This window comes from Mustelus asterias, chromosome 15, assembly GCF_964213995.1.
Source record: "Mustelus asterias chromosome 15, sMusAst1.hap1.1, whole genome shotgun sequence".
NCBI lineage: Eukaryota > Metazoa > Chordata > Chondrichthyes > Carcharhiniformes > Triakidae > Mustelus > Mustelus asterias.
The window spans coordinates 95,995,105-96,010,067 of NC_135815.1; the positions used below are offsets into that span (position 1 = coordinate 95,995,105).

Genomic DNA, 14,963 nt, shown 5'->3' on the forward strand with positions numbered 1-14,963 from the left:
AACATGCAATTCATTCCAATGATTTGAAAAAGTTAAAAGTCTATTTATTCGTCACAAGTAAGGCTTACATTAACACTGCAATGAAGTTACTGTGAAATTCCCCTAGTTGCCACAGTCCAGCGCCTGTTCAGGTCAATGCACCCTAACCAGCACATCTTTCAGAATGTGGGAGGAAACCGGAGCACCCAGAGGAAACCCACTCTCCCAGACACGGGGAGAGTGTGCAGACTCCACACAGACAGTGACCCAAGCCGGGAATCGAACCTGGGTCCCTGGCGCTGTGAGGCAGCAGTGCTAACCACTGTAGAATTCATAGAATCATAGAATCCCTACAGTGCAGAAGGAGGCCATTCAGCCCATTGGGTCTGCACTGACCCCAATCCCACCAAGGCCCTATCCCCATAACCCTATGCATTTACCCTAGTTAGGACCCCTGACACGAGGGGGCAATTTAGCACGGCCAATCCACCTAACCACCTTCTCCCAGCAAAATCCCGGTGATGAATCCTGAATTACTGGAGACTCCAGGGCAATCCTGGAGGGTTGGCGACTGGAGTCCAGGTCTGCCCGGAGCTCCAGCCCGGACAGGACAATTATCTTCCAATGACTTCTCCAATGGCAATGACTTCTGCTTGGGTGGAGCTTAATTGCAGCTAATGGTTTCACATTCTGATCCCTGATTGCGTGTGCACCGACTCTGACAGAAAGTTGATTTAAAAATGATAGTGTACATGAGGAAGCAGTAACTGCTACTGATGTGATCAATCCTCACAGATGGATATTAAAATGTCTAATTTAGAGAGTGGGATGCTCGATGTGATTCCGGTGGGAGCACATCGAGCGACTGTCTGTCAGTCTGGCAGCAGCCTCAGAGATATTCAGCCACGCTTTATACCCAATTCTGCTCTTGTCTGTAATCCCTTTGTCTCTGCTCTAATTCACTGTTGTCACACAGCCATCCAGTTGTTAAAATAGATTGAGGGAAGAGTTTTGAATGCTCTCCCCCTCTGTAATAAGTCCTCGGAGGCGGAAGTCCCTTCACCAAAATTCCTTTGTTTCCACGATCCAACAACACTATACAGCGTGCTCTCAGCGTGCAGTCTGCATCCGGAGTGCCAGAGGAACCGACACTCTTGTTTAAGTGCAGAGCATAGGGCTCCCTGATTAGACCATTAATTTGGCCCTTAATCAGGGAGTTCATATTCAAGCAGGCCCACCTCAATTGTCTGATTGAAATTGTTGCCCCCTCAAAGGGGAGAGCAGCCAATGGTCATCTGGGACCATGGCGACTTTACCTGTGGATCAAGCTAACTGCGTGAATGTGCTTATCTCTGTTTAAACATTTCTAGTTTCTGTTGGTTTCCATCACCCTGAACTTCCACGAACTATTACTCTAGCACCCACAACAATTTATATCTGTACAAGATCTTTAACATAATCAAATGTCTCAAGGTGTTTCACAGGAGCGATATGAAACAAAGGATGACACTGAGCTCCATAAGGAGATATTGATCGGAATTCTCCGGCCGTTCACTCCGGCAGTATTCTCCAGTCCCGCCAGCAGTGCGTCCCTTGCTGCGGGTTTCCCGACACCATGTGGCGGCTTCAATGGGAATGCCCATTGATAGTGGGATCAGAAGAACCTGCCACAAGTGAAACGCATGCCACCTCCCACCACTGAGAAAAACGCTGAGGGCAGCACGGTGGCACGGTGGTTGGCACTGCTGCCTCACAGCGACCCGGGTTCAATTCCCGGCCTCGGGTCACTGTCCGTGCGGAGTCTGCACATTCTCCCCGTGTCTGCGTGGGTTTCCCTCGGGTGCTCCGGTTTCCTCCCACACTCCAAAGATGCACGGGTTAGGTGGATTGGCCATGCTAACTTGCTCATAGTGTCCCCGGATGTGTAGGTTTGAGGGATTAGCGGGGTACATGTGTGGGGTTGTGGGGATAGGGCCTGGGGTGGGATTGTTGTCATTGCAGACTCGGTGGGCCAAATGGCCTACTTCTGCACTGTAGAGATTCTATAATGGAAGGCCAGAGAGTCCTGCACATTAGGTCAGATGACTGAAAGCCTAATGAAAGAAGTAGGTTTTACAGAGTGTCTTAAAGGAGGAAAGTGAGACGGAGGGAGAGGTGGAGGGAGAGGCAGAGGGAGAGGCAGAGAGGCGGAGAGGTGGAGGGAGTAGAAGCGGAGAGGTTGAGAGACGGAGAGGCGGAGATGCAGAGAGGCGGAGTGAGGAAAGACGGAGAGGTGGAGGGAGGAGAAGCGGAGAGGTTGAGAGATGGAGAGATGCAGGGAGGGGATTCCAGAGCTCGAGGTCCAGGCAGCTGAAGGTTCGGCCGCCAGTGGTGGAGTGATTATGGTTGGGATCGCACGAGAGGCCAATATGAGAGGATGGCAGATATCCCAGAGGGTTGTTGGACTGGAGGAGGTTACAGAGAGTGGGAGGGGTGAGGCCATGGGGGCGGGGGAGGGGGGGGCATTTAAAAACAGGAATGAGAATGTACACTGAAAGAAGATTGACTGGAGTCCTCCTGCCACTAGGGGCACACCTCGGGTGCCTGCTCAGGCCGGATGGCTCTCTGTGACTTGTCCTCTTCTCATACGTGTGTTAAGGAAAAGTTTTCATGGGTCCAACCATAGAAAGCATCCAATCACAGCTTGGTATGGGCTCCTGCTCTGCTCAAGGCCACAAGAAACTACAAAGGGTTGCGAATGTAGCCCAATCCATCATGCAAACCAGCCTCCTATCCATTGACTCTGTCTACACTTCCCGCTGCTTCGGGAAAGCAGCCAGAATAATTAAGGACCCCACACACCTAGATATTCTCTCTTCCACCTTCTTCCGTCGGGAAAAAGATACAAAAGTCTGAGGTCACGTACGAACCGACTCAAGAACAGCTTCTTCCCTGACTTTTGAATGGACCTACCATATATTAAGTTGATCTTTCTTTACACCCTATCTGTAACTGCAACATTACATTCTGCACTCTCTGCTTTCCTTCCCCCCATGTACTCTATGAACGGTATGCTTTGTCTGTATAGCACACAAGAACCAATACTTTTCACTGCATCACAATACATGTGACAATAATAAATCAAAGCAAAGTCCAGCGTTGAGGAGTCTGGTGAGCCTCTCCTTACTCAGTGTGCCAACCTACAATGTATCACTGAGACCCTTTCAGCCTGAGGAAGCAGAAACTCCCATGTTAGGCAAGTTTACAAGGTCCTCACTGATAGTACAGGCCAGAGCCCAACATATCCAAACCCTGGTCTAGTTTCCTGCCAGGAGCACAGCGCTCCCTAACCCTGAAGACCCCCGAATTTCCACTCCGTAATTTAGAACGCGTTTCCCTTTAGATGTTAAGATCACACAGATAATCTCAATATTGACCAGTCTAATGACAACAATTAGGAAAATAGATAGGAATAATGCAGTAATTCATTCAAGTTTATTTATTAGTGTCACAAGTAACATTAACACTGCAATGAAGTTACTGTGAAAATCCCCCAGTCGCCACACTCTGGCACCTGTTCGGGTACACTGAGGGAGAATTTAGCACGGCCAATGCATCCTAACCAGCACGTCTTTTAGACTGTGGGAGGAAACCGGAGCACCCGGACACGGGGAAAAACGTGCGGACTCTGCACAGACAGTGACCCAAGCCGGGAATCGAACCCTGGTCCCTGGCGCTGTGAGGCAGCAGTGCTAACCACTGTGCCACCGTGCCATCCCTTGAAGTACTGTACGAATGAGAAACAAATTGAAATTAAACACAAAACCCGTTGTTGGGAACAAAATTCTTTATAGGTTCCGTATTTGGTGTCTGGGATTTTTTTGATTACACAAGGATTTGCGATCATTTCCACAGACGGGAGATCGGCATTGACTATTTGTTCACCAGCATGTTCCTTCAAGGAAATTGATTAAGAGCCACACAATTGCTTGACGGGTGTGAACCACCTCCGCAGATTCTCGGGAGCCTCATCTGTTTGTATGCGAGCAGACCAGCTGCCACTGGGAAAATCAATATTCCTGTCACTTATTGACGATTTCACACTGCACCGGCGTTTCAATCAGCTGTGACATTGATGTGAAAGTGGGGGCGGATGGGGGCGTTGTGGGATCACAGTCTCTGCGCAAGGTGGCCACAGTCACAAGTTGGACAGGTTGGATCGTTGAGGGGGGTGGTGCGGGGGCGACTTTAGTTATCATAAAATCAAACAGAAGTGCAGAAGGAGGGCATTCGGCCCATCGAGTCTGCAACCGACCAAAATCCCACAAAGGCCCTATTCCCATAGCCCCATGCATTTACCCTAACTAGTCCCCCTGACACAAAGGGGCAATTTAGCATGGCCAATCCACCTAACCCGCACATCTTGAGACACTGAGGGACAATTTAGCATGGCCAATCCACCTAACCTGCACATCTTGAGACACTGAGGGACAATTTAGCATGGCCAATCCACCTAACCTGCACATCTTGAGACACAAAGGGACAATTTAGCATGGCCAATCCACCTAACCCGCACATCTTGAGACACTGAGGGACACTTTAGCATGGCCAATATACCTAACCTGCACATCTCGAGACACTAAGGGACAATTTAGCACGGCCAATCCACCTAACCTGCACATCTTGAGACACTGAGGGACAATTTAGCATGGCCAATCCACCTAACCCGCACATCTTTGTATTGTGGGAGGAAACCGGAGCACCCGGAGGAAACCCACGCAAACACAGGGAGAATGTGCAAACTCCACACAGACAGTGACCCAAGCCGGGATTCGAACCCTGGCGCTGTGAGGCAGCAGTGCTCACCACTGTGCCATCCTTTGGTGGCAGAACGTTAATACCATGAGCTGAGCTTGACAGGTTCGCACCATGGGTTCCCGTTTGGTGCCAAATAAATTTACGATGGACAAATGGAAGGTCTAAACGGGTTCATAGGAATCACCTGTACTCCCTGGGTGGGCTAGAACTTGCCAAGTGATATATTGAACAGGATCAGGTGGTGCTATTGACAGATTGTTCACCATGTTTAGACAGCTTGAGGTGACAATAAAGATAAATAGAATACCGGGTTATATTTCAAAACCATTTGGCTTCAAATCAAAGAGCTATCAGGAGCAGATTGTTAAACTATTGTTTCAGGTTCTGTAGCCCAGTAAATATGTTCTATGCCTTGTAAAAGGTACAATCCCACATTGTCTCCTTTGGAAAGGTTGTCACAGAGACCACCTTTATTGTATAAAGCATTGAACGGGATGCAGGAAGGAAACCTGCAATAGTTGGAGATAGGCCAGACGGCAAGCATGAGGAACTACAGGTTCAGAGTTCTGAAGTTTTAAAAACAAATTTATTTATTAATGTCACAAGTATGGGTGGCACAGTGGTTAACACTGTTGCCTCACAGCACCAGGGACCCAGGTTCAATCTGGGCCTTGGGTCACTGTCTGTGCAGAGTTTGCACCTTCTCCCCGTGTCTGCGTGGGTTTCCTCCGGGTGTTCCGGTGTGGTTGGTGCAGACTCAATGGGCCGAATGGCCTCCTTCTGCACTGTAGGATTTTATGATTTTATGATTCTAGTCTTACATTAACACTGGAATGAAGTTACTGTGAAAATCCCCTAGTCGCCATACTCCGGCACCTGTTCGGGTACACGGAGGGAGAATTTAACATGGCCAATGCATGTCTTTCGGATTGTGGGAGGAAATCGGAGCACCCAGAGGAAACCCACAGAGACACGGGGAGAACGTGCAGACTCCGCACAGAGAGTGACCCAAGCCAGGAATCGAACCCGGGTCCCTGGCGCTGTGAGGGCAGCAGTGCTAACCACTGCGCCACCGTGCTGCCCTCAAAGGTAATATTTAGGGCAGATATCAGTGGTTTTAGAGACGGAGAATGATCAATAGTTTCATTGAGTTTCCAAAGGGAGAGCAGATGATCTCAGGGCAGTGCCTGGGAAACAGCTGAAGTGAGAAGCTAATGCCAGTGAGATCTGATGGCTTCTCAATCTGGGGTGGGATTTTCTGGCCGCACCCACCCCAAAAAAGGCACTCGATAATATTTTTTAAGGCGTCGTGGATGGAGGATTGCTTGACATCGGAGAATATTGGGTGCATTTTTTTCTCAAATCATTTACTCTCCAGATTGGCAAAACTGTTGTTTGTTGTCCATCCCCAAGGTCCTCTGAAAAATGTTGTAGGCCTTTTCTTGTACTGCTGCAGCCCACATGGTGATGAAATTCGTTCATTGCTGTTAGGCAGGGAACTCCAGGAAGTTGAACCATTGACTGGCCAATACATGTCCGAGTCTGTGACCTGGAGGGGACCCTGGAGGTTACCGTGCACATTCCACCCTTATCAGTCTAGAATCTAGATGTTGGGGGGGGGGGTTTGGGTTTAGGAACTGCGTCAAAGGCAGGAAGGAAAAGTTCAAATGCATCTCTTATGATTAGAACATAAGAACTCAGAGCAGGAGTAGGCCATCTGGCCCCTCGAGCCTGCTCCGCCATTCAATAGGATCATGGCAAATCTTCTCGTGGACTCAGCTCCACTTACCCGCCCGCTCACCACAACCCTTAATTCCTTTACTGTTCAAAAATCTATCTATCCTTGCCTCAAAAACATTCAATGAGGTAGCCTCAACTGCTTCACTGGGCAGGGAATTCCACAGATTCACAACCCTTTGCGACTGAAAACTCTGTCACCAATGGAAATTGGACTTCTCATTGGCTCAGTACTTCATAACAGTGAATAACTGAGTCCAGTAGGCCTGTGCGAATTTAGCTAAATCAGCGATAGAGATTCTTTTTTTTCACAGGATGTGGGCATTGATGGCCTTGCCTTTGAACTGTGTGGCTTGCTAGGCCATTTCTGAGGGCAGTTAAGAATCAACCACATTGCTGTGGCTCTGGAGTTACATGTAGGCCAGACCAAGTAAGGGTGGCCAATCTCCTTCCCTAAAGGACATTAGTGAACCAGACAGGTCTTCACGACAGCCAATGATAATTTTCATGGTCACCGTTACTGAGGCTAGCTTTACATTCCAGATTCACTGATTGAATTTAAATTCCAAGAGCTGCCATGGTGGGATTTGAATCTGTGTCCCCAGAGAACAAAGACAAAGAACAATACAGCACAGGAACAGGCCCTTCGGCCCTCCAAGCCCGCGCCGCTCCCTGGTCCAAACTAGACCATTCTTTTGTATCCCTCCATTCCCACTCCGTTCATATGGCTGTCTAGATAAGTCTTAAACGTTCCCAGTGTGTCCGCCTCCACCACCTTGCCTGGCAGCGCATTCCAGGCCCCCACCACCCTCTGTGTAAAATATGTCCGTCTGATATCTGTGTTAAACCTCCCCCCCTTCACCTTGAACCTATGACCCCTCGTGAACGTCAGCATTAGCCTGGGTCTCTGGGTCACTAGTCCAGTGACATTATCGTGCCACCATCTCCCCTTTAATTCCACAATTGGCAAATACTCTTCAAACTTGCTGTGACAAGTGGACATTAAGAGGTAATATACCTTTAAGTAGCAGTAAAAATCCTCAGCACCAATTTGCTTATTCCCAACCAGACGGGTACTGTTAGGAGAGGGCATTAAACCAAGCGTTGGCCACCAAGACAGCATATACCTCCTTAATGGGTGCTAGAAGGCAGATTAAATGGCAATCAGACCCGTAACAATCCTCCAGGCAGCCATTCTGAACTTGAGCTTCAACTCGAAGCTGTTTCGCATTAAACACAGGCTGAACTGTCTCAGCTCAAGATCCATCTTGGCCGCCATGGGCAGCACAGTGGCACAGTGGCTATAGGGTCATAGAGGTCATAGAGGTTTACAGCACGGAAACAGGCCCTTTGGCCCAACTAATCCATGCTGCTCCTTTTTTTTCAACTACTAAGCTAGTCCCAATTGCCCACATTTGGTCCATATCTCTCTATATCCATCTTACCCATGTAACTGTCTAAATGCTTTTTAAAAGACAAAATTATACCCACCTCCACTTCTACCTCTGGTAGCTCGTTCCAGACACTCACCACCCTCTGTGTGAAAAAATTGCCCCTCTGGACCCTTTTGTATCTCTCCCCTCTCACCTTAAACCTATGCCCTCTAGTTTTAATCTCCCCTACCTTTGGGAAAAGATATTCACTATCTAGCTGATCTATGGTCCTCATTATTTGATAGACCTCTATAAGATCACCCCAAAGTCTCCTATGCTCCAGGGAAAAATGTTCCAGTGTGTCCAGCCTCTCCTCATAACTCAAACCATCAAGTCCTGGTTAGCGTTACTGCCTCACAGTGCCAGGGACCCGGGTTCGATTCCTGGCTTGGGTCACTGCCTGTGCGGAGTTTGCACATTCTCCCTGTGTCTGCGTGGGTTTCCTTCGGGTGCTCCGGTTTCCTCCCACAGTCCAAAGATGTGTAGGTTAGGGGGATTGGCTTTGCTAAATGTGTGGGGTGATGGAGAAACGTGGGGGAGAGGGCCTGGATAAGATACAGCAGCAGAGGTGGCCCACCAATGACTGATGGCGTGATCTTCTGGTCTCACTGTTGTCAATGAAGTTTTTTGTTGAATGCACCCCTCTCTGCTGGGAAACCTGCGGTGGGGGTGTGTCGTTGGTGGGACTGGAAGATGCCCACTGACACAAACAGCTGGAAAATTCAGGCCACTGCCTGAATGGCAGGCTCAATATGCTTTCAAAAGTGAATTGGATAAATATTTTCATAGAATCATAGAATCCCTACAGTGCAGAAGGAGGCCATTCGGCCCATCGAGTCTGCACCAACTCTTACACAGGCTTATCTCGTAAACCCATGTATTTACCCCGCTAATCTCCCTCACCTCTATATCTTTTGACGCTAAAGAGCAATTTAGCATGGCCAATCCACCTAACCCGCACATTTTTGGACTGTGGGAGGAAACCGGAGCACCCAGCGGAAACCCACACAGACACGGGGAGAATGTGCAAACTCCACACAGACAGCGACCCGAGGCCAGAATTGAACTCAGGTCCCTGCGCTGCGAGACAGCAGTGCTAACCACTCTGCCACCGTGCTGCCCTTTATGGGGGAAGTTTCCAGAGCTATGGATATAGAGCAAGAGGAATGGCACCAATTGAATAGCTCGTTCAAGGACGCAGAATAAGTCAGGATGGGCTGAAAGGTCTCCTACTGCGTGGTAACTTTGTATGATGCTGAGTTGTTTCATGAAGGTTAACTGCTGTTGTACAGATACTTTCAATTGTAGAGTGAATTAAATCACAGTTAAAGAGGCATTTTGAGTAGCAGTCCTCTCCAGACCGGCTCATTTTAAACACTGCAGCAGAAATCAAATGTCATTAATATGGCAAGCCCAGTTTTGTCAATAACTGCACAGGCATGCTTGTAGATTCCCAGGAGTAGTGCTAGGGGAGAGGCCCTGATGTCCTTCGAGACAGCTGCAAGGGATTAATTGGCATTTTTAATCATCTGATGTGGAAGTGAAGATAAAATAGTAATAATGTTTTCATGATGGGGCACAAATTGTCGATGAGTGCAAAGAAAATGTAAGGGAACATTCGTATCAGGAATTCGCCACAAAAAAACTATTGTTGAATCATATTTGAACAAATCATTTTAAATCCAGTTAAATAATTGCTTGAAATGATTTGCTTTGATTTATTGTCACATGAGGGATTAGCAGGGTAAATATGAGGGGTTACAGGAATAGAGTCTGGGTGGGAATGTGGTCAGTGCAGACTCGATGGGCCAAATGGCCTCCTTCTGCACTGTAGGGATTCCATGACAATGAAATGGCTTTGACTGCACAGGTCTCCTCCCACACTCCAAAGATGTGTAGGTTAGGTGAATTAGTCCTTCTAAATTGCCCCTGGGGGATTAGCAACTCTAAATGCATGGGGTTATGGGGATAGGGCCTGGGTGGGATTGTGGCTGGTGTAGACTCGAGGGGCTGAATGGCTCCTTCTGCACTGTAGGGATTCCATGATTCTATGATTCTATGTACTGGGATACAGTGAAAAGTATTGTTTCTTGCGTGTTATACAGACAAAACATACCGTTCATCGAGTGCATAGGGGAATATAATGGAATTTCAATGGACGACCATTACAGGGTTGTGATGAGGGGAGTCGGATTACATCTTGGGGAAAATCAGTGGTGTAGACCCGGTCAACCGTAGGGCTTGTTTCTACATTGAAACGTTCTGGGATGTGAAGTTGACCAGTGAATGCCTCTGTCAATCTGTAGCCTCCAATTAGGCGCCCACTGCAACTCATCAACCAGGGAGGGAGGGATATCATCTGAGTCCTGGGCTGAGTGGCCTACCAAGTTGTTCAAGTTAGTGGCGATACGACTCCAGGAGCCCTCAGACATGTCTGTATTGGAGGTTTACTTATGGATCTAGATGGAACCCTCATATGTAAAAACTGAAAATTTCCTGGGTCTTTTTCTTGTGCAGTCTCTGGTGGTCCTTTTAAGGCTCTTGCTCTCTTTAAACCTGCTCTAATGTCTGCCACCTCCGGGCGGGCATGCACAGTTCAACCTCTAACCTTTTATACCTGAATTTGATGTTCAAGACCCTGCAAACAGTCTAAGCCCCCCGCCATTTGCACCTTTAAATAACCCAATGCCGATTTCAAGTGGGCACCCCAGTCTGCTAAAATACGTCTGATACAATATGGTGTCCAATGCATGTCCAGTGCAGGTTAGGTGCATTAGCCAGGCTAAATTGCCCCTTAGTGTGCAAAGATGTGCATGTTAGGTGGATTGGCCATGCTAAATTGCCACTTATTCTCCAAAGGTGTGTGGGTTAGGTGGATTAGCCATTTGGTTTGTTAATAGTTTAGTTAATTTGCTCACTGCTAGTTAGATAAATAAATTGTTACGTGTTGATTTTAGAGTGAGTGTCAGGGATTTATTTGTATTTAACCCCTCGGGATTACTGAAGAGCAGGTCACACCACTTCACACACACCTTTTACAGATTATAAGGCGAGGTACTCCTCTTTGGATATTTTGGTGTTAGTTCTCACAGGGGGGGGTTAAACCTCCACTGGAATTCTGGGGATTATGCAGCAGGGTGGGCCTGGATAAGATGCTCTTTTGGAGTGTCAGTGCAGACTCAATGGGCAGAATGGTCTCCTTATTTAAAAAAAGTATATAACTAACAAAGGTATTTGTGATATTATAAAGATACATTGGTGCTGAACCCTGTGAGTTTCAAATCATAGAATCCCTCCAGTGCAGAAGGAGGCCATTTGGCCCATTAAGTCTGGACCAACCACAATCCCACCCAGGCCCTATCCCCGCAAACCCATGCGTTTACCCTAGCTAATCCCTCTGACACTATGGGGCAATTTAGCCAATCCATCTAACCCACACATCTGTGAAATTCCCCCAGTTGTCACACTCGGGCGCATGTTTGGGTCAATGCACCCTAACCAGCACGTCTTTCGGACTGTGGGAGGAAACTGGAGCACCCGGAGGAAACCCATGCAGACACGGGGAGAACGTGCAAACTCCACACAGACAGTGATCCAAGCCGGGAATACGAACCCAGGTCCCTGGGCACTCTGAGGCGGCAGTGCTAACCACTGTGCCACCGTGCCACTCGTAAATGCTTGGTTTTTATTTGCTTCTCTTTCAGAATCAATGCTACCTTATCAGCTATCAGCCAAATGGTCTCCTTCTGTGTTGTATCATTGCTATGGTTTCGATAAGATCACTTGTTTATTTTGTGGATTTTATGATGTATTGGATCAGCCACCATCATGGTTTGGTCAACTTTACCATGTCTTCATTCTGTGTGAGTTTGATGAGAAAATTATAATCGAGCGAGTGTATCACAAACCTCTTACAGTCACCACAAGACGACTTCATAACTGTCGTTATAAAACAGTACAGGAACATTAAATGCCGCCTAACATCATTGAATTCATCGTTTAAACCAAACTCTGGTTTTTAACCTTGATTGCCTCTTGACCGTTTGGCATTCAGGAACATCTTCACTAACTGCTTTTCTCTTTCTCTTATTTCCTCCACCTTGTCCCAATGATTTGGAGAATAGAGTAAGGATGCTGGCATCAGAACTCTGGTCATGTTGGATGAACAAGGAGGTAAGTTTGACTTGTGGAAATTTGTTGAATCCTGGACTGGGTGCTTTGAAATGTTATGTTTTGAATTCTCTTACGATCTATAAAATGCTGTACTTATGTGACAAACTATTATCTTAACCCTGTGCGATAGAGGTACAAGCAGGAAGGGATATAAGATGGACTGTTGATTTGCAATTGTTTGCTTTACACCATCTCACGGAGTCAAAATTACTCCCTTGAATCCTAATCCATGGAATTAAGGCAAGGTGGCACAGTGGTTCGCACTGCTGCCTCACAGGTTCGACCTCGGGTGACTGTCTATGTGAGGTTTGCATGCTTTCCATGTGTCTGTGTGGGTTTCCTTCCCACAGTCCAAAGATGTATGAATTAGGTGGATCGGCCATGCTAAATTATCCCTCAGTGTCCCAAGGTGCGCAGATTAGGGGGATTAGCCATGCTAAATTGCCCCTTAGTGCCCCAAGATGTGCAGATTATGTGGATTGGCAATGTTAAATTGCCCCTTAGTGTCCCAAGGTGTGCAGGTTAGGTTGATTGGCCATGCTAAATTATCCTTCAGTGTCCTAAGATGTGTAGGTTAGATGGATTGGCCATGCTAAATTGTCCCACAGTGTCCCAAGATATGTAGGTTAGGGGGATTAGCAGGGTAAATGCAGGTTACAGGGATAGGGGGATTGGACATGGAAAAGATGCCCTGTTGGAAGGTTGGTGCAGATTTGTAGGGATGAATGGCTTCCTTCTGGAATTCTATGATAATAAAGGGACTGATTTTGACTTTGCGGATCATACATTAAGTACAACAAATTGTTACGTGGTGTTGCGAATTAAAAATCCACTGCTACAGAGACAAACCAAGTGAAATCCAACACTTCAAATCAGTCAATCCCAGCTCATTCTCCGGAAATGCCAAACTACTGGACTCCAGGCCAAAGGAAAGAGATTGAAGCTTGAGGGAAGGTACTCTCAGGTTTGCTAGTATATTGGGGAAATATTTGAACAGAGCTTTGATTAATACACCGTCCTGACTTGGGACAATATCGCCATTCTTTGAGGGATCAAGCTCCCTTCCTAACAGTGCTGTGGGTTTGCCCGCACCAGATGGACTGCAATAGTTTGAGAAGTGGCTCACCACCCACCTTCTCAAGGGGCAGTTAGAAATGGGCAACAAATGCCAGCCTACTTGGTGGCACCCACTTCCCATCAAAGAATACGGAAACAAAACTTTCTTAATATGTTTATAACCAACTCAAACTCCCAACCTCCCATGGTCCCTCTGACTCTTAATATCCATCTCTCACAACAGACACCTCCCTACCCGCTTTCAACCTCACTTGTGTACATCTCTGAGCTATCTTCACCAAAAGACCACCTCTCTCATCAATATTCATTGCACTGGTTGCAAAACAAGGGACACTATGGGCAGGATTTTACAGCTTCGCTCGTCCCAAAACCGTAAAATCCCACCCGAGGTCAACGGACCTTTCCATGGTCGGCCCCTCTCCCGCTCCGATCCCCATGGCGGGCAGGACGGTAAAATCCCAGCCCATTTACACCTGAAAAGGTGTAAATTTCCACCCAAAGTTTCTGGAAGAGCAGGAACTAAAGTTTTATTTCTGGTGTCTCGTAGTTTTTTGTTTTGACATGACGCTGTTTCTTACTTTTTTCTCTGAGATCTGTATTCTGTATCCTGGAATGCTTTTTAAAAAATTATCTGCCACATTGAAAAGCGGTAATCTTCGAAGACCTTAATTTTTTTCTGAAGACTAACACGGGTTTCAAGGGACTTTTGTACATGCAGGTGAAAGTAGAGTTGGATAATGCTAGATTAGCGAAACTCCTGTTATATCATTAACCCACTTATGGTTATATCTGCAGCAAGTTGGTAACAGTCACTAAACTATCAACTCTGGCACTCGGAACTTGGATAGTAAGTTATCAAAGTAATTGCCTTTCCACTTTTGAGCTCCTCAAATAACGTCGGCATTTTCTTTTTGTTAAACAAGATAAATAAGAAACTTTAAATAGGGAAGAAATACAGTACTTGTGGTTCCAGTGTGATTGGTGGTTATAACACTGAGGCTGGAATTTTACCGGCACGCCCGCTCCGGAATCAGGGCGGACAAGGCTCGCAGAACGGCATTCCCCGTTGGCCTCGGGCGGGATCTTACGAGCCACGGGCGGGCGAGGCGGTAAAATTCCGGTCTTGCTTTCAAACTTAATGATATGAGAGTTCCACTGCAAACATGAACAGAATCAGAATAGCCTCTCAAAATATTACACACAATTTTCAAGATCCTTTGTCCCAATTACTGAAGGACACGGTAGGACTTCTCACCTGAGGGAGCAAGTGAGTGGAGGCATCTCCACATCATGGCAAAATGTTAGGCACCGCCACTGACTTAATGTTTTAACTCGAGTTCCCTAGACTGGTTGTGTGCAAATCCTTCAGGTGTGACAGTTTGCCTCTTAATAATGGAGTGGCTCGGTGGCACAGTGGTTAGCACTGCTGCCTCACAGCACCAGGGACCTGGGTTCAATTCCCGGCTTGGGTCACCGTCTGTGTGGAGTCTGCATGTTCACCCCATGTCTGTGTGGGTTTCCTCCGGGTGCTCCGGTTTCCTCTCACAGTCTGAAACATATGCTGGTTAGGCGCATTGGCCTTGCTAAATTCTCCCTCAGTGTACCCGAACAGGCACCGGAGTGTGGCGACGAGGGGATTTTCACACTAACTTCGTTGCAGTGTTAATGTAAGTCTACTTATGACACTAATAAATAAACATTAAATGGTAGTGGCTCATGTGGAGGTTTTGGGATTGTTACCCATTTTATGGATTTCCCAGGCTTCCT

General features: G+C 47.2%; 1 protein-coding gene across 2 annotated transcripts in view; it reads left to right on the forward strand.

The window, feature by feature from the left end:
* Positions 1 to 14,963, forward strand: part of LOC144504653 (synaptosomal-associated protein 25) — a 52,532-nt gene that overhangs the window by 13,639 nt on the left and 23,930 nt on the right. For both annotated transcript variants that reach the window (XM_078230341.1, XM_078230340.1), the window contains exon 3: positions 12,071 to 12,119. In XM_078230341.1, coding sequence (XP_078086467.1) covers positions 12,071 to 12,119 — 49 coding nt within the window. The remainder of the gene's footprint in view (positions 1 to 12,070; positions 12,120 to 14,963) is intronic.